This window comes from Ambystoma mexicanum, chromosome 3p (assembly GCF_040938575.1).
Source record: "Ambystoma mexicanum isolate Mex_15411 chromosome 3p, UKY_AmexF1_1, whole genome shotgun sequence".
NCBI classification, from domain to species: domain Eukaryota; kingdom Metazoa; phylum Chordata; class Amphibia; order Caudata; family Ambystomatidae; genus Ambystoma; species Ambystoma mexicanum.
Window position 1 is genome coordinate 1,137,287,403 of NC_090925.1, and position 27,860 is coordinate 1,137,315,262.

The following is a 27,860-nucleotide window of genomic DNA, read 5'->3' on the forward strand; positions in this document are numbered from 1 at the left end:
TCTGTCTATGTCTTTTAAGCTAGATTTTCCAGACTGTTCATCGTGTCACCGTCGCTTCGCGAGGGCGGATCCCCATCCTCTTTGTTTAGAGTGTTTGGGTCCGGAACACCGTTGGGACTCCTGTTTTTATTGACTCCCTTTCGGTCAGAGCACTTCAACGTCGGTTGGAGCGGTGGGAGGAGGTGTTCGGACGGACTCCTCCTTCGCATTTTCAGGCGATCATCGACGAGAAGAAAAAACGCCTGGTAAGTTCTTTAATATTCAGAGCACCCCGGCCGGGGGATACCTTCCCGGGTTCCTCTCGAGCCGGGAGGGGCGTTGATCGCTCTGTTACCGGGGTTCGCCCTGAGGTGCCTGTCGGGCCTAATAATTCTACCAGAGTTTTCTCCGAGGGTCTCCGTAAGGGGCCTGGGAACACCAGAGTACGCTCCGAGGCCCCTCCTGTGGGGGCTGTTTGTAGACCCAGTTCTACTAAGTCGTGGGATACCGGAGCTTGCTCTGAGGCCGCTCTTTCGGCTTCCCTCAAAAACAAAACTGGGGAATGCCCGAGGTCTTGGCTGGGCTTGAGGTTACCGAACGGATGTTCGAGGCCCGTGCCGATAAGGCTTCTGCCGGGCCTAGGTCAGAGGTCCCTCGTACAGAGGCTAAGGAAACCAGCAGTTCTGAGGGGCCGGGCAAGGCCCTGTCGGTGACAGCACACCGTTCCCGCTCTTGTGGTGACACCAGATCTGTTGAGGAGGCAAAGAAGAAAGTTTCTTCTTTTACCGGCAGTGCCGAGGCTCTTCCTTCGAAGGCTCAGTTGGCGGTTGGTATGTTGCAGAAACATTCCAGACCTCATAGTACTGGCTCTGCCGAGGTTCCTTACGTTAAGGCTAAAATTAAGACCCCTGATCAATCGACGGGGACCCCTGCCTCACTTCCTCACGTGCCGCAGTTCCCCTCAGATGAGGACAACATGGCGGCCGTTCCCGCCACGACCACGGCGGCCATTTTAGGTACTACCTCTACAACTACACCATCGGCCCCTGGTGTAGGGTGCGGTGCTTCGGGTGAACCTAAGGTCCCTTGTGCGCATCCTTACCGGCCGGTTTATGATTGGAACGCCCGGATGCCTCTTCCGCACAATGTTTCGTTGCCCGCAGGGGCGGCTCCCTTGATTTGAGGATACGTCGGTGGAGGGGCCGGTGTGGCACCCTTCCCCGTTACGTCCCTGGATTTGTCCACCTCATGAGAGGCCTCCTTAGGTTCCGAAACAATCTCCTGAGGACGCTTTTTTCGGTAAATTTCAAGCGCTTATGCGCACCGACCCCATGAGGGAATATTTCAAAGGGCTTTTCAAGGAGATATGTCCACCCGCGCCTCCGCCCGTTCCGACGGTGGTTCCGCCGGCGACTCCCTTGCCCGTGGTGCCTCCCCCTGCGCTTCCGCCTGTGCCACCATTGTCCCCAGTGGACAAGGCAGTGCCTGACACGGTTCAGCAGGATCCTGACCTGTCAGATGACCCGCAAGGCGATCAGGACAACGAGGACCTGCCCCGCTCTACCAGAGCTTTCCGTGACCGGGTACTGGACATGATGAGCTTTTTAGATGTTCCGGTGCCCGAGGCACCTGCTCCGCAGGAGGGCGTGCTTTCTGGGGCGTTCACCTTGTCTCCTTTGGAGCGTACCGGCCTGTTCTTGCAGAAGGACGTCCTGGCCGAGGTCCAAAGTGTTTGGGAAAAGCCACGGGACTTTTTGTCAATAAAAAGATTGATGCGAGGTACAGGCTACATTCCTCGGAAGAAGTGGCCTTGTCATCTTGTCCGCCTCCCTCCTCCACAGTGGTGGCTGCGGCCATGTTGCAATCCAGACCTGCAGCATCCTCCTCCGTGACAGCTACTCAGGTCTTGGGACAAGCTCCTGGACTCCCTAGGGAGGAAAATCTTTGCCAATTCGGCCTTGCAGCTCAGGCAGGCCAATGCAGAATTGATTTTGGCGGGAGCTAACATGCGGATGCGGAGAGGTGTGTCGGAGTTTGAGGAGCACATTCCGGTCGAGAAGCTGGAGGATTTCAGAGGAGGCCTTTCTGATGCCAGGGTCTTGGCCCAGGATCTCCTGGAGGCTGAGGCTCATCACGTAGACACCTCGGCTCGGGGTCTGATGCTTGGGGTTGATACCTTGCGGCAAGCATGGCTACATGCCACTAAGTTCTCGAAGGAGGTGCAAGACAAGGTTCTGGACCTTCCATTTGATGGTAAGGAGCTTTTCACTCTTCTACTGATGTAGAACTCACCAAAACCAAAGACAGCACTCAGACGGCCAAATCATTGTCTGTTCTGGTCAAAGCTCCCTTCAAGGCTTAAAGGCCGTTGTCGCAAGGTCGACCTTCCTCTGGTTTTAGGGGCTTCCTTGACCGCAAAAATCACAGAGTGGATACTCCTGCAGAGAATAACCGCCGTAGACAACAGCGTACGCTGTATTTCTCCTGCTCCTCAGCCTCCTCATCAGGTTCAGGTGGCACCGCCACCGATAAACCTGCCAAATTAGGGTTTTCCGCGCTCGCACGAGACCCCGGTGGGAGGACGCATTGCGTCTCATTGGGAGGCGTGGCAAGCCATCACAGAAGACAGATGGGTCTTGTCAGTTGCTCGAGCGGGCTTCCGCTTACCTTTATCCCCTACCCCACCCTGCAACCCTCCTTTTCAGCTGTCAGGCTCACCCTCCCTCAAGGCCGAGGTTAAGAAACTTCTGCTCCTCAGAGCTGTGGAACCCGTTCCCCTTGGGGAGCGAGGGGAGGGCTTCTACTCCCGGCTGTTCACTGTGCCCAAACCCAACCAGGCTGGCCTGCGCACCATCCTAGACCTTTCCCAGTTCAATCTTTCCCTACCCCAAGAGAAATTCAAGATGATCACGCCTGGCCAGATTCGCTCGTCGTTGAAGGCGGGCGATTGGTTCAGCCTGGTGGATCTTCAGGATGCGTACATGCATATCCTGGTATGGAACCCATACAGGAGATACCTCCGTTTCTCTTTGGGAGAGGAGCACTTCCAGTTTCAGGTGCTTCCTTTTGGCTTCAGTGTCTTCACGAAGATGATGTCAGTGATTGCGGCCTATCTTCGTCTCCAGGGTATCCATGTGTATCCCTATTTGGACGACTGGCTCCTACGCAGCCCTTGTCTGTTGGCAGCCGCGGGCAACCTCCAGTCTCTCCTTCAGCTCCTTTTCCATCTTGGGCTGTCGGTGAACTGGCGGAAATCCTCCATGACGGTCTCACAGGACCTGACTTTCCTGGGTTTTCGTGGGAACATGATAGACTGCTGAGTGTATCTGACCGGGGACAGAATGGCGGATCTGTTGGTCACGTGTCAGATGTTTACGCAGTCTAAGAGCATGTCGGCCTGGTGGTTCCAGAGGCTTCTGGGCCTCATGGCCTCGTGTGTACTGGCTCTTCCTCTTGTTCGTCTCAAGATGAGACGGACCCAGATGGCTCTTCGGAGTTCCTGGCGTCAGGCTGTGGACCCGGATTCCAAACGGATAATGATTCCGGATTCCATGAGAGTGGACCTGGACTGGTGGTCATCTCTCAGCAACCTGTCAGTGGGCGTGGGGTTCCAGGACCCAGCCCCCATGGTGACGATCACGACAGACTCCTCCCTTTTCGGGTGGGTCGTGACGTTAGATCTTCTTCAGGTCTGGGACCTCTGGTCACCTCAGGACAAGCTCCTGCACATAAATCAATTGGAGCTTCTGGCGATTTTTCTGGCGCTCAAGGCGTTCAGACCTCTCATTGTCAACAACGTGGTCCGCATAAGATCAGACAATGTGGTGTCAATGTACTACATAAACAAGCACGGGTGAACAAAGTCTCCCCCTCTCGTGGATCTGTCCATCCAGATTTGGGAGTGGGCCGTGCTTCATGGGGTCTGGCTGCTTGCAGTGCACATCCCGGGCCGGCTGAATGTCACTGCGGATGCCCTCAGCCGGCGGACAGTGGTCAGCTACGAGTGGGAGTTGAAGGCGGAGATCCTCTCATGGATTTTCTCGCGTTGGGGCACACCGGAGGTGGACCTCTTCGCCACGGCGGTAAACAAGAAGCTTCCTCAGTACGCCTCCAGAGGGGGGCTGGGAGCCTCCTCTCTGGGGGACGCACTCTAGATCCCATGGCACAACATGAGAGCTTACGCCTTCCCGCCTCTTCCTCTGGTTCATTGAGCAATTTGGAAGTTGAAGAGCTCTGTCAACTGTTCTCTTCTACTGATATCTCAGTGGTGGCCGGCCAGGTTTTGGTTCTCAGAACTTCAAAACCTGTCGGTGTGTTCGCCGATCAGGTTACCAGTAACTCCCGATCTTCTTCACCAAGGGCAACAGCAGATGTGGCACCTCTCCCCACAATCGCTCAGCTTGGCGGCATGGTGCCTGAGTTCACGGCTCTAGAGCATTTGGGTTTGTCTGCGGATAACATGCGCATTATCAAGGCAGCCAGGACACCCTCGAACAGATCTCAATACAAGAGTAAAAGGCTCAGGTTCTGTCATTGGTGTTTGGAGAAAGAATTGGACCCGAGGGTGGCGACGATTGACACGATGTTGTCCTTCGTCTCCTCCCTAGCAGAGTCAGGGGTTCATGTCTTGTCCTGCAGGACTTATCTCTCGGCGATTTCTGCCTACCTCTCTACAGACCGGTGTTCTTATTCGTTAACTAACCCGGTGGTGAAGAGACATTTTGCTGGTTTGACAAGCATTTTCCCTCCGGTTCGTAGTTTGCACCCGCCCTGGGACCTAAATATAGTCCTGACGGCGTTGTGCCATAAACCTTTTGAGCCAATGGCTACGGTTGACCCCAGGGCAGGCCGGCGTCTAAGGCATCCATTTCCAGATGGATTGCTGCCTGCATCACAGAATCTTTCACCGTCCAAAAGCTGAAACCTCCTAAGGGTATCCATGCACATCAGGTGCGAGGCAAGGCAGCTGCGGTTGCTTTTCAGAAGTATGTTCCCTGGGAGTCCATCGCTAGAGTGACTACTTGGGCCTCCCCATCTGCTTTCTGTAAGCATTACTGCCTCGATATGAGCTCTAGGGCTGACGCTCAGTTCGGCCAGGCTGTGCTGAAGAACCTATTTCAGTAAGGGGTATTTCCATCCACCCATAGTTCCTGTAAGGAGTGCTTGGGAATCTCCCATAAGTATGGAGGAAAGGGGACGGGACGTAGGAGTATTACCAGGTTACTCACCGTAGTGACCACCTTACTCCTAGTCCATAGTCCCCTTCCCTCCATACGCCCGCCTGCCGTCCCCTCTAATAAGGTTCCTCTGTTATTGCTAATGGGTTTTGGGCCCTGCGATAGAAAACGACTGATGGGCGATGCGCAGTGCGGAGCTAAGGTGGGCGGGGTTACGGCCGCGTGCCAGGCCCGCACAGGAAAGAGAGGAGGGACACATTTTTGAAAAAATGTTGGATGCTTTTTACAATAGTGCTCCGGTCCCGTCCCACAGGACGGAGAGATGTCCCATAAGTATGGAGGAAAGGGGACTATGGACTAGGAGTAAGGTGGTCACTACGGTGAGTAACTTGGTAATTCCCGGCCTCGGACCCCCATGCACTCTGCCTTGAGTGCTTGGGGCTACGACCACCTCTGGGATGCATGTTCGGTTTGCAGCGCTCTGTCACAGGGCATTAACAAATCGGTTGTCACGGTGGAGGGAGATCTTCCACACTTCTCCTCCGTCCCACCTTAAGGACTTTGTCTTCAGGACCTCTTGTCAAGACAAAGTAGGGCCTCTGTTCAGCACTGCTCCACAGCATGGCGACTCCTTCCCCGGGGTCCCCAGCAATCAGGGTTCCTCGTATTCAGGTTCTGGTAGGTCCAAGGCCTCTAAGGTTACCGGCTCCCAAGCAGAGGGCTCATCCAGGCACTCCTGAGACAGACCCGAGACCTTCCAGGTTACCGGCTTCCAAGCTGGGGCCCTACCAGGCTGTCCTCGGAAGGGCAATCAAGTACGTCCTCTTCTATGCCAGGGGGTTAAGGGATCGAGTGCCACCTCTAAGAGTCAATCCTCGACTCGATCCAGCATGGCTACCGCGACAGGTGCCGAGGGCGTCCAGCCTACCGGAGCCCGTGAGTCAGGGCGTGACGACTACCGGCCGGCCGAGGGATCAGCGCCTACCACAATGATCTGAGGTTGACGCTCCTGCTTCGGGTGCAAGATCCAAGCTGTATCCTCTCTTGTCTGAGGCCTCTTGTGGCTCAGGGCCTCTTCTCCCTCCCATCCAGGTCATGGCGCAAGGCTGCAAAATGGCAGAGAGGCATGTGGCAGAGCCTAACAGGCCGGTGGCCATCTTGGCTCCAACTCTGGGCCCGCCCATGCTTTTGCCCATCAAATGGGCTTTGCAAGATGATCCTGGTCCACTTCCCTCTGGAAGCAGCATCAGATTTTACAGTACAGGCCTCTGGTCTCCTCAGGGGTACATCTACCCATCACAGCCTTACATCTACACGCCGCAGGCGCCTCCACGCTTTGACCAAGAGTGGCTGCCACGCGCCTCGGAGGGCCGGGATCCTAGGGACCCCTTGACTAGTGAGGACCGCTTCTTAGAGAGCTTCCTCTTCCTCATGCGTTCCCCCTCAGATGAAGGGGCTCCTGAAGTATATAGTCAAGGTCACCCTGTAGGTGGCGCCTTTCCAGCCCCCTCCTCTTGGTGGTACTCCTGTTCCTCCAGCTCCACAGGTTCCAGTACCGGTCCCCACTCCGGCTGTTCAGACTCCTCCACCTCCTCCTGTACCACCAACTCATCCCCCTCAACAGCCGTTGGACCTGTCTTCGGCTCCGGACTCAGGGGTGGGGGGGGGGCGTTGACACCTGTCCCACGCCCGGGATTCCCCTCGGTCTGTGAAAAAGGGAGGGGGGCAATGAGAACGATGACGCCCAGGATGAAACCTCGGCATCCGTTAAGGCCTGGCAGAGTTCTTGGGGAGGTTTACTCTACCCGAGAAAGCCCCCCAGGAATCGGGAGTGATAGCAGAGGTCTTGGGTAAGCGCACCACAATCCAGTCTAGGATCTATCTCCGGAAGGGGATGTCCTGCAGTTGGCATGAAAGGTCTGGAAGAAGCCCAGGGCCAGCGCCCAGATGAACAAAAAGTTGGACAGCAGGTTCAGGCTGACGGACGAGGCGACAATACTCTTGGCCTCCTATCCGCAGCCTCATTTTTCAGTGGTGGTTGCGGCCTCCTTGCATTTTAAACCATAGTATATAAGGAGGACAAGGTCCTCGAGTCTTTGGGAAAGCTTTGTCATTCCATCTCGGGATTTCATCTGCAGCAAGCCAACGCATAAGCTCTCTTGGATGCAGCTAACCAGTAACTGTGGTGGGAGCGCTGGGAATTTCTGCCTGCCTTTGAACAAACAAGCCTCCTTCAGGGCCGGTCTGGCAGATGACCGGGCCATTGTGCATGTCCTCACGGAGTCATTGGTCTCCCACATAGACACAGCCAGCAGAGGGCTGTGCCTTGTGTTGAGATGAGAAGGACGGCGTGGATGCACGCCACTATGGTTTCATCTGAAGTGCAGGAGCGAATCCTAAATCTGCCCTTTGAAGCTGTCGACCTCTTTCATTCGTCAACCGATGATGGGTTGACAAAGAAGAAAACCTATCACTCAAACCGCCAAGTCCTTGGCCATCCTGAAAAAACCTGGACAGAAATCCTTCCCTCAGTCTCAGGGCAGGACGGAGTTCAAGCCCCACGCTTTCTCCGGCTTCAATATGTTTCTGGAATGCGGTACATGGAGGCCGGACAGGTCGCCCATTGACGACAGGAGGAAGCAGGAAAGGATGTTGCGTGGGTTTTTCCGCTCCCGCCTCTGATTCCAAAAAGCAGTGACGTCAAGTTTGGGTGGAACACAGCTCGCCTTTGGGGCTTCAGTCTTCCTCTTCCTTGGCCTCTACTTTCCTCTCCTCCTCTTCATCAGATCGGGTCCCGTCTCTTTTACGGGAAGTACTTTCGCTCTTGGAGATGCAGGCGATAAAACTGGTTCCTCTTTTAGACGGGGGCTGCAAGTACTATTCCACGATTTCTGCAGTACCCAAGAACAACCAGGCTGGCCTGAGGGTTGTCCTGGACCTGTCATTTCTAAATCTTCCTTTTCCTCTGAATGCTTCAGGATGATTACTCCTGCGCACATAGCCAAGTCTCTGTGTGCAGGACACTGCTTGTGTTCCCTGGACATCAAGGATGCCGGCCTGCATGTGCCCATCTACCAACCCCATCAGAGGTTTCTGTGGTTCACGATTATGTAGTACCTCTTTCAGTACAAGGTGCTGCCCTTCGGCCTGAAATCGGATCCTCGTGTCTTCACCAAGTTGATGAACGCAGTGGCAGGGATTGAAATTGGGATTTGTTGACCAGGAGCAAAAATCAGCTCCTGGGTATCATACATAACTAGTTAGACAGGAGCTACCGCTGGGCAACTTCAGCTAGTACATAGTGCACAGCAAATCTAACTTTGCGCACAATGCCAACTCTACCTTTTTGTACATTTTATATCATCTAATATGCCCTAAATGACCTTTAGGTGTGTTCTTCATTCTCCTTTATATACATTTTCAAGCATACACAGTTAATATCACATAAATGGGTTTGTATGGCACCACTTGCCGCAGGAGTCAAAAGTTAGCTCCTGGTAGCGGTTGGGTTCAAGCTAACCAGACTCCCCTTGGCTATAACCATAAACTAAATGGCTTCCAGCTCCTGCCAATTTTTAACCCTGCAGTGGTGGGTCTTCTCTGCTTCGAGGGCCACCATCTGTGCCCTTATTTGGACGACTGGCTGGTGAGGGCAGGGTCACCCGAATAGGTGGTGCACTCCTGCCAGAGATTGGCGGACATGCTTCATCAGCTGGGGTTCTTTCTCAACCAGAGAATGCCACAGTTGTGCCAGGAACTGGTCTTCTTAGCAGTGCGTTGGAAAACTTCTGATCAGCAGATGTTCCCTACGCCCGAGAGGCTCCTGTCCCTCCGCAAGGTGGTGGGGCACCTTTTGGCCAATTCGACCACCTCCACATACTTCCAGCACATTCTGGGCCAGATGGCCTCCTGCATGCTCACTGTACAGCACGCTTGCCTCAAGATGAGGCACCTCCAACTGCACCTGGTGGCCATTTGGGATCAGGAGCCGGGATCTCAGTCGGACAGGGTCTCCATTCCACTACTCCTACTACCCGATCTTCTCTGGTCGATGATGGACGACGATGTTTCAGTGGGAGCCCCCTTCCCCCAACCCTGGCGGTGACGACTCTCCTCTCTTTCGGGCTTGGGAGCTACTCTGGAGGGCTATGTTATTCATGGCGATTGGTCCGGAAATGGAAGCCCTCCTGCATGTCAATCTGCTCGAGCTCAGGGCAATGGGCCTGATCTTCAAGGCCTTTTTGCCCCTAATCGGGGACAGATCTCTTCTGGTCAGGACAGACAACTCTACTACAATATTTTACCTGAACAAGCAGGGTGACACCCATTCACCCGCTGGCCCCTCTGCATAGAGGTGGTATCGATCTGGGAATGGCACCCGAGTTTGGATCTCAGCAGTCCACCTCCTGGGGGGCAGCAATACAGAGGCTGACCAGCTGAGCCACCTGGGGTTCAACACCTAGGACTGTGGGTTGCACGCTGACTCCTTGTTGCTCCTGTTCCAGCGTTGGGGGGTGAGGGGTTTCCAGACCTGGATCTGTTCGCATCCCCCCTGAATTCCAAGTGCCCCAGTTTGCTTGATGGGCAGGACAGGTTCAGGGGGTCCCAGGGAGATGCCTTCAAGATGTATAGGCACGGCCGCAGGTGTTAGGCATTCCCACCCACCCATCTGTTTCAGCAGACCCTCCGCAAGTTCTGTGCTTTGGTGGGTTGCAGCCTTATCCTGATTGCCCACTACTGGCCTTCAAGCCCCTGGTTTTTGGATCTGCTGCAGTTGTGCTTGCAGGGTTCTGTCCACCTGCTGATCCCCAGCAAGGGATTCCTGACTCAGCAGGGCGGGCAGTGGAACATCCAGACCCGGCCAAGCTGGATCTGGCGGCCTGGTTCCTGACTAACTGAGGCTTCAGCATGCTCAGTTTTCAGATTACAACTGGGACATCATTCATCAGGCCAGGGGAACCTCGACGCGGTCCTAGTAAAAGAGCAAATGGACTATGGTCTGCCACAAGGGTCTGGACCCTGTCACCTATTCTCTAGATGACATGCTAGCTTTTTCAGCACACCTGGCTCACTCTGGAGTACAGGTGGTTACTTGCCACACTTATTTGGCGGGCATTGGGGCATGCAAGAATTCCCCTGAGCATCTGTTTTCGGCCGCCAACCCAGTGTTTAAGGCTAATCTTAAGGGGTTGTCTAGGGTTTTTCCTCTGGTGCACAAGCTGTACCCGGTCTTGGACCTCATTGTGGTTCTTGCAGCCTTGCAGTACAAGCCTTTCAAGCCAATGGCCTCTGTTGACATTTGTTTTGTGACCCTAAAGACAGTTCTTCTGGTGGCTCTCACCTCTGTGCAGGGTTAGTGAGCTGCAGGAGTTGTCTTCTTGCGAGCCGTTCACCACGTTTCACAACAAGGTTATTTTGCGCACTCACCCATACATCTTGCCCAAGGTGGTCTCTCCATTTCATCTGAATCAAGAGATCTGCCTGCCAGTGTTCTTCCCAAACCCGCAGTCGAAGGCAGAGAGGGGCCCTACATTCCTTGGACCTCAAGAGGGTCCTTACGTTTTATCTCTCAGACTAAATCATTCAGGAAGTCTGAGGTGGCATTTGTGACTTTTGGACATCCTCCCCAGCTCTCAGGCCGTTGGATGGTTCAGGCCATCTCAGAGGCGTACACGGCCATGGGCAAACCTGTTCGTGAAGGGATTAATGCCCATGAGGTCAGAGCCAAGACCACAGCCGTCACTTTCCAGAAACATGCTTCTTGGGATGTCGTCAGCAGGGCGATTACTTTGGCCACTTCGTCAGCCTTCTGTAGGCACTACTCACTGTACACCAGCTCCAGGCACGATGCAGAGTTTGGTCAGGTTGTTCTGAAGAACCTCTTTGTTTTGTCCTAGATGTGAGGCAGGTTATCATAGCTCCACCCTATGCTCTTGTTCGGTGGAATCACCCACAAGGATGGAGGGAAGGCGACAGGACAAATGGCTAATTAAAGCTACTCGCAGTGGTGACTAGAGTACTCGTAGCCCTCTTTCCTCCATATGTCCCACCCACCTTCCCCCGCTAGTATGCCAAGGGCTAATATGTACTAAGCGTAGACAGGTATATAAGCGTCCGATGTGTTCAAAGGGGACAGAGGCCCCACACCTGAGGCCACGTGCTATACTAAATTTAAAGGGGAACCTCAATTTTTCACTGCCAGAGTTTCCGGTAGCGTCCCCATGTTCGGGGATGCCCACGAGGATGGAGGAAAGGGGTCTATGGACTGAGTACTCTAGTCACTACAATGAGTAACTTTTAATTAACTAACTAACCCTACTAAAAACTCGCCCATCTGCATACACCTCTCAAGCTCTGGACTAAACACAACCATACCTCTATACCTCTACAGCACAACAAACTGCACACGCTTCACAACAACGAAACAGACCACACATAGCGCAAGTGAACGTGTTTGAAGTTATTTGAAAAAGCATTCCCTTACTCATTCAAAGAGTATTCACTTTCCCATTCAAACACATTCACACATTCAAACAGTTTCACACATTTACTTTCTTATTGAAACACGTACTCGCACATTAAAACCGCATTCACTCGTTCCTGCAAACACCTATTCATGCATTTACTTACTTATTTACATGCACCCATATGCACAGGAGCGCCCCCTCGCAAATACAAATGTGCAATTCCCCAGCCAGCATCCTCAATGGGCCATGCAAGGCTGGGGAAGCAAAACGCCTCCTGGCCATTCACGGCTCATTGAGCATGTATGCTGGAGTGCTAAACTGTCCAAGGGAAAACCAGGTTTCCCTTGGACAGTTTAAGCCAGCCCAGGAGCGCTCCCTCATTTGCAACAAGCACCTGGGGGAGTGCTCAGTGATTACACTGGGCTGGCTATGCTCGTTCATAATGGGCACGGGATCAGGTGTGTTGGGCCGCCTCACCCATTATGGATGAGATGTACTGTTTATTGTGTTATTGAAAAGCAAATATTTAAAGTAAAGTGCGATCAACCTTTTTTTTCTAATCACCAGTTCGAAGTTACTTGGAGTTCTCAAAAGGACCGAGCACATTCATTTAGGACTTTACTATTGGTTTACTCCAAGACTATCAAAAGTGAATGTTGAGAGGTATGCAGATTAGGGAGTTATCGGTATCTCAGGAGGTGTCTGGATGGTGTGCAGTTACAGGGCTACAAAAAGCTTGAATTGAGGTGTATTTACAAAACTTCAAATGGTCTTAAAGATGATTGTGAAAACATTTGGGTTAAACATGAATGGTCCAAGTGTAAGTGTTGGATGCAAGGAGTGTACTTGCAAGTAAATGTGTGGAGCATGGGATACGAAGAAATGTGTTGTGGAAGAATATTTTGGATTGAGAGCAATTGCATTTTGTATAGGTTTTTGGGTTAAACAATGGTTTCCTCTCCTACATGGTTTTAAGGCACTAGAGAGCAAATGCACTGGATGTAAAACTAACCAGATTTTTCAACAATAGTATGTTACAGCTGACTGCTTGTGAAAACTTTTAAGGTATTAGTTATCAACACATTAGGAGTAACTTACACCTGTAGCATCTTACACCAGTAAGTGATTTCTGCCTCTGTATCTAAAGCCTTCTCTTTGCTTTAATGCATGGCTTATTCATCGTCATTCACATTACATTTTTGACACCTTCTTGAGAAGAGGACGTTAAGCCTAAGAAAATATTATGATCAATGCCACAATTTGTGTTTGATTTGATTCATGCAAAAGTATGTATTTAAAATGGATCAAACGTACACATGCAAGACCTACTCGACCACTTTGTGTTAATGTATTTTCGAGCATCGGTATATGTTTTGCTGCATGATAAGTATTTCACAAATGCTCAAACTTGATCACATGCTCCAGTACAGTCATCTTGTGAAAGTACACGTACACACGCACACTTATACACACAGTTAGTTTTGCCTTAGAGCAGTCCATCTTTTTATTTGAAATGCAGTATGGTATTTGGTGCCCTGGCTAATATTTAATCAGGTGTTCATGCAGACACTTTCAACAATTTCGAGAAATGTATAAAATGGTGTTAATCAAATGATCAATATATTTATACTCTGCAGAGGGTGTGTTTGTGTATGGCCATCTGTGTTGGAAGTATAAAAGACAGTGCGGATGTGCGCAGCAGAATATATGAACTTTTCTGAGTTTGCAAAACAATACTGTATATAGCCTTTGAGTTATTGATTGACTGTGGCATAACTGCCTTTTAAAAGTTACTGATTATACGTTAAATGGTTCTGTGGTTTAAAATTGATGGCATACTTAGTGTTCCTTAGCTCGCTGAACCAATCAAGCGGCTGAGAACCACGTTCTGTGCATTCTTGAATCCTGTCAAAAATCAAATATTTCCCTCTGTTAAATGGAAGACAGTAATGTGTTTTTTTAAACTTTCTATACTACAGATGGAGCCACATAATTAAGCCTTTCATAGTCCTCTGTTGTGTATATTGTAGAGTATTTGTCTAAAAGCATTGTTTTACTCTTTCAGTTGAATCATTCAAGTAGTTATTTTTACAGCCGGGCTACAACATATGTTAGGGATGGGTTTTTTCTTGTCACAGGAACTTGCTTCTGTTCATGTTTGATGCTGAATTTCTTTTTTTAATTTATCATCAGTGGTTCAGATTTTTTTTATTTCTTTTTTTACTACTAGAACCTAAAGTGTGCTTATTTCTTATTTTCGAGTTGAAGTACATTTATAACCAGTAAACCATTATTCGTTTTCAACTGAGTTAATTCTAATATTTGTAACCTTGCCATTTGCATTGCTACAGTTAGCTATTTGAAGATCAGTGGTTTGAACAAGTATTGAACAAAATTAACTGATTGACGTTCAAAAAATCTGAATTGAAAGTCTGGTTTAGTGCAAATTTTTAAAAATGAGGTATAATTCGGTATACGTTCACTATGACTGGTACTTCAGCTTGAAATGACACTGTTAATCTCAATGACATTCCTCTAGATCTGCGAGACTTCTGGTAAAGTGCCCTTCTGGTCAGATGTTGGTTATTTCATGAATTCCAGAGCATGCATGGCACTGCTGATGTCTCCTTGTCGGCTGCCGTGTTTTTGCTCTGGTTACTATTGGACCGCACAGCTTTTCAAAGCAAGGGTGAGGCTTGCGCCCATCAGTCTTTGAATACCCTTCATATCAAACATCCTGTCATGCTGATGAAGTGCTGTGGAGGAAAATTACTTCCTGACTTGCTTAGCTTTGGCTTTGATGTTTCTGAGACAAACAGCACTAGTCAAAGCAAATACAGCACAGAAACCGTTGGTGAGGAGGATTCAAGTTAAAGCTAAAACATGGGAAAAGAATGCCTGGTTTCTTATAAAGAAATCCTTCAATTTAACTGTAATGGTAATACATATTCATTTTTTTTTCAGAGTGACAACTTTATTCATAAAATGTACATTTATTAACAGTTTTGCAAACTGTTCAAGTACACAATTCTAACAAATCAATTCTTTTCAAGAAAATCATCATGCAAGGTGGAAACAAGTCTTTTAGAGTCTAGGTAATTAAATATATAGAAATGATTTGCAGAAATGACAGGCTGTTAGACACAGACCCACTTAAAGAAGAAAAATTATACTATTACAAACAAGAAAGTAAAGCAGCATTTGGGGCACCCCAGTTAGCTGCACGAAGACCCACTTCTGACAAGGAATCCCAAGCAGGACTCCAGTTAACTCGGCATATGCTGTCCACACATTCATCTTCTCGGCAGCCATTGCATGGTGACCCTAATTTAAAAGTCCTTTCATCTTGTATTGCATCCGGTGCATAGTTGCATTCTGAGAATGTCCTAGGGTAGACACTTGGTATTGGACAAAAATGAAGAGCGTGACCAACTTTGTCATTTTCAGTCCAAGCAATCTCTGGTCTAATGGCGTTGCGCAGTATATTCTGCACCTCAGCATAATTCCTTATGAATTTCGTGTCAGTAATTTCTGGAATGAAGAAGTCAGTCAGCAGGCATAGATGGGCGAGTGCCAGCCCCAACAGCGGCCAGCAAATAAACCGAATTGTCGACATGCTGCGCCTTGAAGAGAGCTGAGGTGTCAAGCGAACGGCTGCGTCTGCAAATGGCGTCGTCGTTCAAATGGTGATCTCCACTTTTGGACCGTTGTAGCGCCACATATTCTTTTTAAAGTATTCAAATGCAACCAATTATATAATTAAAATGTTTTCCAAATACAAACCTTGATATTTAAATACTACACATTTTTTTTATTGCACAATCACCTTTTGTCTATTTGCTTGAAACACTATTAAAGTAATATTTTTAATGACCACAAATCCAAAACCTGCGTTATTAGTACTGTTTGCTATTAACTTAATAGACATTGAGAGGGGTCGTAATAGCTTTGCTTAATGACCCTTCCCCAATGTATAACCCCATAACTCAGGGGCAGGTCATTATACCATAACAGTAGCCTCTCCCTCGTCTACAATAGTACACAGATTCCATTATAGACCCCCTCTAATCCAATCAGACTCCTCAGTATGAAGTGCATAATCTGTAAAATAGACCTCGTGCCAAATATTCTAATTTGAACTGTAGCCTTGCAAACAGCATCAAAACAATTGTATTTAGCTGCTTAAAGGCAGCCTTTTCCCCAAGCTAACAAATGGCAATGAAACAAAATGTGTAAAGTTTACTAGTTGCGTGTTCATTAAACTAACATTACAAATTACTTGTGTGTGCTCTTTTTTCCCCCTCCACAAAAACACATTCCATTTTAGTTACAAACCTGCATGTTCGAAAAGACTAATAGACCTCCATCGGGACCATTATTGCTTTGCAAAAAGACCCATTCCTGAATTATAGCCCTCTGTTTTCTTTTTGGATATAGGGTTGAGGCGGGTCAATTTCCTGGTATAATGGCCATTTCCTCGGTTCAGTTTATACGTGTTAATTACAACAGTGAACTAATGCTGGACTATTGTAAACAGTGAGTCAGCAGAGGGCATTGATAGGCCTGCTAATTCCGTAGCAGCAGTTCACCTTAATACTCTTCCCCTGTAACAAGCATTCAGAGGCTTGCTTTATGGCTGGAACTCTTCGCACCCCCACATCCTCGGGCTGTAATACTAAATACTTTTCTATGTACAGTTGAGCCAAGGGCATGACCTGATCTCTACTTTTAGTTGGGGTTCTCAAGGGTTGTGAAGGATGCAGTTTGTCAAAAGCATCATCATTTTGGAGCCTAGAGCACTTCCGGTCGCTAAATCTGTGCAGAGGACAGTCCTTGCAGTTGTGCAGTTCTACAGTTTACAGTAGTTGCCTTGCTGATTCAAGAGCACAGACTACACCTTACGAAGTTGCTCAAATTCGTGGTTGTCGTGTCAGTTTGTGGTGCTGGGACCATAGGTCACAAGTAGTAGAAATGAGTATTATTTCTTTGGTAGAACCATTGGTAACCAATAATTACAGCAACACCCATACAAAATGCAATACAACAGTAAAAAATACAATATACATATAAAACATTTACACAACCTTCAACCACCCTAAACCCACATATCCATACATTAAAGCACAATTGTTCAGGAAAAATATTAAATAGCAATGAAATCAATCTGTTTACAACAACACACTAAATTCTTTGGATCAAGAAATACAATTTAGCAGCAGTGGCAATTTTAAAACTACTTCTGTGGGGCTAGACTTTTCATATCAAATTGTGAGGTGAACTATTAGCAGATTCAAACAATGAAAGAATGTATAAGTCTCCAATACCACATAGTTTAAAGAAAGTGGCCAGTCGTTGACGCCTGGCCTACTGATTAAAAGTCTACAGAGTCTACAAAAACAAAGTGCACATCGGTCTCGTTTTGTTGTAGAATAAAATCTCATTAAGTGTCACTGTCGTAAACAATTTGTCTAAAAACATTATGTTTACACTTTTAATTGAATGACGCACGTAGTCCGTGTTAAGGTCGGGGCTACTACACATTTAAGGTGGTGTAACCATGTAATTTCTCAACTAGCGTCTGCACGGGCAAAATGTTCACACAGAATTTCAAATATAAAATTCAAAGTGCGTGTGGTCTCTAATCTGTTTGAAATATAGTTAAAACGTGGATTTGTTTTAATTGTGAAGTACACGCGTGTCAAACTTTTACTAAACAGCTTGCCAATACTGATCCCACCATGCATGTGCCAGCATGCCGAATTGACCACATTCCTGTTGCTAGGTACTATGCTGTCGGGCCAATACCAGAGCTCTGAAAGGCCAATATGCAGAAAAAGCGGTTTCCCTTGGTTGAGCCAGGGATGGTCACCAGCTATTGAAGTATTTACTGAATACTTCCTTAAGTAATGATCTATTGTCCTCTGCTTCAGGCCTCAGACAGATAGGTCTCCATAACAAGTCCACATGGGCATTCTCTGCATCAGTAGCTCTGCTACCCGATTCTGAATGCAGCAGATTCAGTGCTGCAGAGACAGGCTGATTAGAACGCTCTGCGAAATGTGATCTCCATTTTAGAACAGGTGGTTGACTTCCCATAGCGCTATAATTCCCCAACATAGCAACTAGTCTCAATAGATTTTGATGAGTGCATCAGAGCCAACTCTGACACACTTTCAAGTAATAGTAAACCATCACCATTGTCCATCTTTCACATACCTGTGCTACCCTTTTCTAGGTAAGGATTGTAGTGTTTATTTTCAGTTGGAAAATGTCTGGAAGTGTATATATCCCAATTTATACAATTTGACCTAATGACTACACTTCTGTGGCTATTTGTTCATCCATATACGTGGCAGAATGTTATGATATCGTTGGGAGTCTGCTAGACCAGCATTTGACCAGATGTGCACTTTAAGCCACCAGAGCTCGTTTTTCTAGACTTTGGGCTGCTTCACTAACTGATTCTTCCATATTTATTTTACATTTTGCCATGTAGGTCTCTCTCAGCTTTGCAGCCCTAGGCGGGCATTCTCTGAGCAAGGTCCGCTCCGCCTCATCCGGAGCGCCTCTTTCTTTGCAGGTTTGCATTGTGCTCTGTTGGTAGCCTAGTATGTGTTGCTAAAGAACTGTTGTATCCTGTAACCCAGCTGTGGAAATGAGATATTTGATAACTTCATAAGCATGTTACCTTTTTGTAACCCACGTCATTCTTATGTCGTACATCTTGCTGTTGCACAGTTACATTTACAGATGTACCTACTCATGGAACTGATGAAGTGTCTGGTATGCTCGTATAGCAATATGTTGTCACGAGAGTCCACAGGATTCCTCCTTATTGGTATGACTGGCTATGATTGTTGGGATATTTTGCAAACTCCACTATGCATTGGTTGGTTCCATATGCAGATATGATGGCCACAATCAGCCTTTTAATTCTGCTTCCAGGTTTTAAAAAAAATGAAAAATGGTTCCTCATTTCCACTCAGGGGGCATGATACAACCACACCAATGGGCAGTTATTGAAGCATGCTGGCACCTTACTTTTGAATTGGCATGTTTTAATGGTTTCCTCAGATGTCTGAAGCTCACCCAAAGAAGGGAAACCAAAAGACTTGTCTTGGACTTTCCTTCTGCACTTTGTTCCATCTCAAACCACCAACCTATCCCTTGTGCATGCCCTGATTACTCTCTATGCAAATTGACCTCACTGCATGGGCATGGGCACTGGTTGCATTTGTTGTGGTTCAGTTGCACTTCTATGTACGTTTGCTTAGTGAATTACTGCCATCAGTCGAGAGCCAAATAATTTGGCTGGGTTCATTCTTAATTCAGTAACGCATGGCAGGGGAACACCACACGTCCCTGTTGGCATCAGTAAGTATTCCCGAAAGTTGAAATTATATCTATAGGCATATTGAAGACTTAAAGGCTTTTTCGACTTGTCATTCCTGGTGGTGGGCTTTTTGCATTGCGTTCAGATTGATCATTTGAAATTGTGTACGCATGACGTAGTTGCAGACAAGCATGTTTAAAGCATCTGACACAATGCTTTCGTTAATTAGATAATGAGATAACTTTGCTCTGCAGTTCACAGTAATCCAATGGACATGCCTGGAAGAGGACTGAATGACGACAGAGACAGTGGCATTGCAAGATCTGGTAATGTATCAGCTCACCATATAATATTAGCACAGCTCTTTGGAATATTACAATACAGCACCCTCTGATCAATGTTCATTGGATAAGACAGCATTTTAGCTGGATATATATTGGCCAAAAATGTTCCACAGTTGACTCCATGCTGGTATTATGTATGTTATCCGATGACAGCAAACTTTAATAGTACCGCTGAGCACTGGCACATTTTAGCAGGGTCATCCCAAGAGTAACTAGTTGTTTTGGCAATTGTCAATGCTGATAAAGTTCTTTCTGTGCTTTTGTAATAATATACTTTAAACCTTGTTAAGTAGTGTATACTCCAGGGTCATTAATTAGCTGCAATTGAAATAGGAAATATGCAGAACGTAGACTTCATCCTTGCAACTAATTGGACCAGTTGTATTCTCATTTGGTGTAGTTTAAAAAAAGATATCCTTTTCATACAGATCTGGTAGATCAACACTGTTGTGCACATCCATCTGTGGAATATGCTGAAAGATGCTGTTGCACACCATTTGTTTACCATGTTATGTAATGCAAACCACAAACTGAATTATTTCTTGGTGGTGTTAACCTATGTGATTACCCACCTCGGTGCTATTGCCTTAATCAACTTCTGAAGGATAAAGGGCACTGTTTGCTCGGTCAAGATTCACACCTGCAGGAGGCACAACGATATGTGGGGCAAGCGCTTCACACATAGAAATCCATCATTTTCCCCATTAAGGTGGCACAGGAACTACTAAATTGGATGTGTACAGTTAGAAGCACACTCACCTTAGGGTAATTGAGTTGGTTGGTTTGGGTACAACTTTCAATATGGTATAAAAGTTTAATTAGCAATACCAGAAGGCTATGCAATTCTCAGAAGCGATAGGGCAGACTCCAGAGGTGGAGGAGTCACTGTAATCTTCAAGGATGCTCTACAAATAAGGGCTACTGCTTCGCCTAGAGCACAGTCCTGCGAGCTCCTGTCCATAAAACTATCCTCATCTCCAACGGACTTCGTAGCAATACACATCATCTACCGCCCTCCAAGCACCATCTCCTCCTTTGAAGAGGACTTGCTCCAGTCAATGGGAGGCAACATCAAGCCTACCTCTCGAGTAACCATTCTTGGAGATCTTTACTTGGGGCTCCATGACGGCTCAGACCTTTATGCCTCCTCCGTAGCAAACACTCTTGTCGATCTGGGCTTCAAACACTGTATCACAGCCCCAACACACAACAAAGGTAGAACCTTAGACTGGGTGGCTGACTTTAACAGTCTGATCACCATCTCCTCCAACACCCCTGGTCTTTGGTGGGACCACCACAGCCTGGCCTTCTCCTTTCCTCATACCAAACCTCTCCTACACATACCCCAGGCTCTACCTGCAACATGGTCACATAGTGTGAGCAAGATAACCAAAGACAACTTGCCCCACACTAGCAGACCTATACACTAAATCACTCACCAAAGCGGTAAACAAAGTAGCGCCTTTTACTCGTAGGGAAGCCAAACCAGCAGGACACATTAATGCTTGGTTTACTCCAGACCTCCAGGCCTTACGAGCAAAAGAATACCTTGTAGAAGCCGCTGCCTGAAAAAAAAATAAAACGCCCACAATCAAATGGCCTTCATCATGATAGCGATCATTACGGCAAAAGCATCTGCCTTCAACACGAGAATCTCAAACGCCAAATCCAACACCCAGGCAATTTTGCGGCTCCTCAGTGAACTGGAAACACACCCTACAACCCTCGGTAAATATGAACTATGATGCTCTAGTATCCAAAAAGCGATGGGAACCAAAATCCAATCTCTACAAGAGAACATTTCTCTGAAACTAAGCCTCGTCAAATCCATCATACCAATCTCCCTAGGACCTCCCCCTATCCCAGCTGCACACCCACCCCGTCCTTCCACCTTAGAGAGGTCTCTGAGGAAGAAACAGCCAACATCCCCAGACTCCTCAAGACCATCAAAATGCAAAAGAGACATCTGCCCGGCCACCATTATGAAAGACAGCTCAAACCTACTAGTCCCACTCATCACAAGTTTTATAAATGCCGCCTCCATGTCCAACCGGGTACCGGCCAGTCTGAAAGAATCCTGGGTCCCTCCCCCTACTAAAAAAAAACACATTCGACCCTACAGTACCAAATAACTATCACCCTATCACGACAGTACCATTCCTCTTAAAAATCCTAGATAGGGCAGCATACAACCAAATCCAGCCGTTTCTCGAAGCGAACCAAATCCAGCCGTTTCTCGAAGCGAACCAAATCCAGCCGTTTCTCAAAGCGAACCAAATCCTTAGGCCAGGTTATGGCATGGAAACGGTCCTGCTAGACTTTTTAAAAAAACAGCTAAACAGGTTCAGAGACTAAGGCAGGGCAGCTCTCCTCCTTGACCTACCAGCCGCCTTTGATCTGGGGGACCACAAAACCTTATGCCATCACCTCACAACCGCTGCTAACTTCTCCCGAGAAGCCATGACCTGGGTAGCCTCGTTCTTAGAACGCAGATCTATGCGAGTCTTCTCAGAAGTCACCAGCGCCCCTCCATCTCCCATCCCTTGCGGAGTCCCACAAGCCTTTTGCGTCTCTCTGAACCTCTATAATATATTCACCAAACCCCTCTTTAAACTCCTGGATGACCTCGGCATAGCCTACACCAACTATTCCTATGACACCCAAATCCTCCACCCGTTGTCAGGAAACCATGAAGAAGACACACTAGCTATCAACAGAATCTACCTGACAAACCAGGCATGGATGGTCATGAATCACCAATGCTTGAATGACAAGACTGAGATCGTCATGGTAGCCTCGCCAGCAATGATAAAGAAACGTTCCCCTGATTACGCTGCATTCACTGGTCGATGGCATAACGATCTCGGTCTCTGCCTCGGTCAAAACACTGGGCGTACACCTAAATTCTACGCTTTCCCTCACCAAGCAAGTGAACTCAATAGCTGCAGCAGCTTTTAACACAGCAAAACCCCTGAATGCTGCCAGACAATTCCTTACACTAGCTAGCTGCCCACCATTGCCAGAGCGATAACTGGAGCAAGATTTGACTGCTGCAATTCCCTTTCTACCGGCACATTAAAAAAAAATGAATACAATGCAGGTTATCAAAAACAATGCTCTACGTTCCGCCCTCAACATCCCAAAAAGGTACCATATCTCAGCAGCAAGAAAGGCGGCACACTTGCTGCCAATTCACAATGGGATCATCTTCAAAATACCATCACACACAAGTGCCTATCGAACAAAGCGCCGGAGTACCTGTCGCAAAGAATCCTCAGACCTAACTCCGGGAGACCAACGAGAGCAGCCGAGTCCCAGCGCATTGCAATTCCAAAGTTTAAAAGAGTCAAAGGAGTGGGCTCCAGCTTCCCATCTGTTGCAGCTACCCACTGGAACTCCTTGCTGCCCACACTAAGAGTAGAAGAATCCCACTTAGCCTTCAGAAAAGCACTAAAAACTTCTCTTCATCTAAGCATGCACCTAGCCCCTAAACCTCTGACTTCGCTCTTGTTTGTCCCTCACAACGTTTATGATTCTGATGTGCAAAGTATGATTTTTTTCTGAAATGTAACTGGTTTGAAACAGCGCCTTGATGTCCCAGGCTTAGGCGCTTTACAAATATAAAAATAAATTAGTAAACCAGATGCCATGCTTATTTCTGCTCTTGTCCCTTCTTCTGTTGCCCCATACCCATGTTTTATTCCCTCCCTCTTACAGCATCACTTAGCAGTCTGCTCATCACTCCTTTCCCTTCACCAACGTCCTCACTTACCAGCAGCTGTGCCAGCAGTTATCAGCGGCGTTGGCGCCGCAGTCAGACCACAAGCTTGGAGAATGGAGTTTTTCCCAGATGGTGAGAAAAATACTGCATACCTCAATCCGGCTTGCGTTAATTATGTTGTGCGCTTCTTCTGAATTATGTTAATGTTTTAAGGTCACCAAATGTGTTCTGCCTTCCGTAGGTGAAAAGTAATTTTCAATACATGGTTACACACCTTTTCACCCTCTATGTTCAGGAAAGATCTTAACAGAAGATTTTTATTGACCACATTTGCAAACGTTCTATTGCTCTACTTTTAAATGATCGATAAAAGCACATCATCTGGCCAGCATGACGTGTAGTGTGTGAGAAATGTTTTTGACACTCTTAAAACTACTTTTGAAAATAATGACAAAACATGTTTGTTTAAAGCTGTTCAAGAAATTAGTGAAGCCCTGAAGAGGAATTACAAGCCTGTTAACAGGCGGACGGACGCGTGTGGCAGGCAGGCAGACACAGGCAGGGGGGCACACTGGCGGGCTCGCAGAGGCAGGCGCGCACGGACAGGCATGCCTACCACTTTACAAAAAAAAGTGAACTAAAAGAAAAGGAGGCTTAATCAAAAGCCTCATAATGGGCTTCTGCCTCTTAGAGGACTTAATAGTCTCAAAGATCCGTTGGAATATTCCTATACAATGTCAAGTCCTTGTATGTAGTAGGTTTGAATTAGAACGGTCTTCTAAACAGTTTTCTCTATCGCCCTCTCTGGGACAAGACACATTCTTCTTCCCTTTTATATTATTCTGCTGTTAACCACAGGTTAAATCCTTCCAGGACCATTAGAGATCTGGGGATCACAACACCCTAACAAAAGATTGCCCTACATTTTTCACAGTTCACCTCCCTCTGCAACAGGCCATCACGGCTGACTTCTCAACATTTACCACCAGATCTAGGCTGTCCATACAACAAACCTACTTTTACGTCCCGTCCCCTTTTCTCCATACTGCATGGGCGTATCTGTCACGCCGCCCGCATTGGGGTCCACTTACTTGAAGCGGCGCGCCCCGTCCTGGAGGCTGTACCCGCGCTTTCGCTTAGGGGTTCCTGGGTTGTTCTGGTCATCGCGCGCTTCCGGGTTTCCTGGGCAGGTTGGTCAGCGCATGCGCGGGCGGCCATTCCGCGCTCTTCGCGCATGCGCGCTGCACGGAGTACTCGCTTTGGAGGACCTTGCGGTCCACGCCTCTCTCTGAGCCAACCAACGCTTGGGAGTCGGCTCGGCTTGCGTTCCAAGCCTCCTAGGGGTTGGCAGTCCTATTTAAGGAGCCCGGTCGTTCATTCAGACCGCGTCTCAACGCGGTTTGATTAGGATCGTGTTTCCTCGCCGGTTCCTTGTGCCTACCTTACCTGTTACCTGACTCCTGTCCTCCTTGTTCCTGGTACCCTCGGGTCCTTACCTGTAACCTGACTCCTGTCCTTCTTGTTCCTGGTACCCTCGGGTACATTCTGCAGTTACCTTGCCTTGTCCTTCCTTCCCTTGTCCTGTGGTAGGGTGGTTCCCTTCCCCTCTTCTGAGTTGGGTGGTTCCCCTGTGGTTATTAGTTGGTCCTTGCCTTGTACCTTGTCTGCCTGCACTTTCAGCCTCCCTCTACCTTGTGAGCCATTCTTCTACCTTCCTTCCCGGATCCTGCCTCCTACCAATCTTCACTGTGTCCTCTCCCTTGGGACTTCCATCTTCCGGATCCAGTCTTCCTTGGGACTTCCATCTTCCGGATCCAGTCTTCCTTGGGACTTCCATCTTCCGGATCCAGTCTTCCTTGGAACTTCCATCTTCCGGATCCAGTCTTCCTTGGGACTCAGTATCGTCATCTGGAAAGGCTCCCCCTGTCAGTGCTTGCACTGTCCTGACGCCACGTTAATCAGGGGTGAGCAGACTCGTGGCGTTGGGAGCTGGTTCATCTCCAACCCGGTTCCATTCGGGCGGGAGCTGGGCTGGCTTCTCGCGTCATCCACATCCACGCAGGACTCCTGACAGCCTGGCATCATCATCAAGGTCTTCAACCAGACGAACAGGTACGCAACGTCCTCGTGACGCACTCTATAACAGATTGAGACGCCTGCCTTCGGATACTTCGGACACTGAGATGGAAGAGGACCCAGGTCTTCGTATTGAAGTACAAGCTCTTCGTGCTGAGATGACAGCACTCCGTCAGGAGAACGTGGCTTTACGTCAAATGGTGACACAGAACATAGGGGCATCTCCACAGTCTGAAAACACCATGGCCCACACCGCACCCATCAAGTTCGATGGAGACCCCAGACGTGTGGGTGAATTCTGCAACCATTGTCGGATACATTTCCTCTACCGTTCGACTCATTTCAACAATGACAAAGCCAAGATCGGCTACATTTTGGGCAATTTATCTGGGAATGCTCTTGCTTGGGCTACACCCCTGGTTGTTACTAATAGCCCCATACTTGGCGATTTCTTGGCCTTTGAAAAAGCGTTCTTGGATGTTTTTCAGTCTCCTAATCTGGCTTCCACAGCACAGAATCTATTGATGGACATTCAACAGGCAAATTCCGATATAATAACTTATATCAGCCGTTTTCGTCAACTAGCGACTGATTCCCTATGGCCAGAGATAACACAGAAGACCTTGTTTCGCCGGGGATTAAGAGAGGAATACAAGGACGAGTTGTTGCATATTCCTGAACCCGAAGATCTACAGAAACTTATTGAACAGGTTTTGAGGATAGACCAGAGATTGGCCGAGAGAAAGGGTGAGAGACGTCGGTTTGAGAAGGTGTTCCCCAGGCCATCAACCCTACCGACTGGACTGCCAGTTCCTTCGGATTCCTCTACCGAACCAATGCAATTAGGCGCAGTAAGGGGTCCCTTATCAGAAGAAGAGAAGAAGCGCAGAAGAAGACTGCGATTGTGTCTATACTGTGGAGCTGCCGGTCACTATCTGAGTACCTGTCCTTTGCGCCCTATCAAGAAAGGGGGAAACTAGGAGGCCTGTCGTCTATTGGAAAGGCCACGACAGGTTCTTCCTTGCTACAAGTCCTTTCTTGTGCCAGTACGGCGTTTCCGCCTATGCAGCCAGCCGTCTTGATGATTTTGCAAATCAGTCTGAAGTGGCAGGAGAAGACAATTGATGTCCATGGATTATTGGACTGTGGGGCTTCCGGTAATTATATTGACAAGGAATTCGCCATCAACAACGGCATACCATTGCTCACCAGAAGAAATGCGATACCTGTGGAGGTCATTGATGGCACACCTTTGTCTTCCGGACCTATTCGATTGCATACTGTTGGCATGCTATTGCGAATCGAGGCTCATGAGGAGGAGATCGCTCTCGATGTCATCAAATCGCCTTCATATCAAGTGGTGTTGGGACTACCTTGGCTTCAGCGACACAATCCCTCGATCAATTGGGAGTCTCGTATTCTAGTGTTTACCTCTGCTCTTTGTATTCAGGAATGTTGTGGTTCCGGCACGTCATTGAAGCCACCAACCTCAACCTCTCTTACCACCGGTAAGAACCCGCTTGGTTTGTGCTCCTTGTCCCAGATTCCACATGCGTATGCTGACCTGAGGACAGTATTTTCTGAACCTGGAGACATACCCCTTCCACCTCACAGAACTTTTGATTGCTCCATTGACCTGATTCCGGGTGCGGTGATCCCACATGGGAAGGTTTATTCCTTGACCCAGACCGAAAGACTGGTACTTCGGAACTACTTGGATGAGTGTGTCAAGAAAGGATACATCGTACCTTCTAAATCCCCCGCGGGATTCCCGCTGTTTTTTGTGAAGAAGAAGGAGGGCACTCTACGGCCATGTATTGATTATCGTCAATTGAACGACATCACCCTTAAAGACAGGTACCCGTTACCGTTGATTCGAAACATCATGGAGTCATTACGGTCAGCCAGGGAGTTCACCAAACTAGACCTTCGCGGAGCCTACCATTTGGTCAGAATCAAGGAGGGCGACGAGTGGAAGACGGCCTTTAAGACTCCATTTGGGCATTACGAATACAGGGTAATGCCCTTCGGGTTGTGTAATGCCCCGGCCGTCTTCCAGCGGTTCATGGATCACATCTTCAGCGACTTGATTGGCATCTCGGTTTGGGTTTATCTGGATGATATCCTGATCTTCTCAGAAAATCCGGAAGAACACGTTTCACATGTACGAGAGGTCCTTCTACGTTTATCACAGTATCAATTGTTCGCCAAAGCTGGAAAATGTTCATTCCATCGGAACAAGATGGAGTTTCTGGGGTATGTAATCAGTGAGGCTGGAATCCACATGGATTCTGATAAAGTACGAGCAATCCGAGACTGGAAACAACCTCATGACCTGAAGTCCCTCCAAAGATTCCTGGGATTCGCCAATTTTTATCGGCGCTTCATTCCTCAGTTTTCCCGTATCACGGCTTCGTTGACACGTTTGACCAGCGTTAAGACTCCGTTCCTTTGGGATTCAGAGGCATTAGCAGCCTTCAACCGTTTGAAGACGGCGTTCAGTACAGCTCCTGTTTTACGTCATCCCAACGACGAGATGCCTTTCATCGTTGAGGCCGATGCTTCCAACTTCGCTGTTGGCGCTGTTCTCCTACAGAAGCATCCTGTATCTAACGAAGAACACCCGGTGGCCTATTTCTCACGAAAGCTCGCTCCGAGCGAACAGAACTACGCTGTCATAGAGAAGGAACTCTTGGCCATAAAGACTGCGTTCGAGGAGTGGAGGCACCACTTGCTGGGAGGACGTTTTTCTGTAGAAGTCCG

The 27,860-nt window shown here is 48.2% G+C and overlaps 1 protein-coding gene across 5 annotated transcripts in view; it reads left to right on the plus strand.

The window, feature by feature from the left end:
- FNIP1 (folliculin interacting protein 1) overlaps window positions 1-27,860 on the plus strand; it is a 735,567-nt gene that overhangs the window by 377,150 nt on the left and 330,557 nt on the right. For 3 of the 5 annotated variants that reach the window (XM_069652526.1, XM_069652527.1, XM_069652528.1), the window contains 3 exons: window positions 18,120-18,203; window positions 19,211-19,282; window positions 23,018-23,153. In XM_069652526.1, the coding sequence (XP_069508627.1) occupies window positions 18,120-18,203; window positions 19,211-19,282; window positions 23,018-23,153 (292 nt within the window). The remainder of the gene's footprint in view (window positions 1-18,119; window positions 18,204-19,210; window positions 19,283-23,017; window positions 23,154-27,860) is intronic. The other 2 variants (XM_069652529.1, XM_069652530.1) reach the window with 1 other exon arrangement.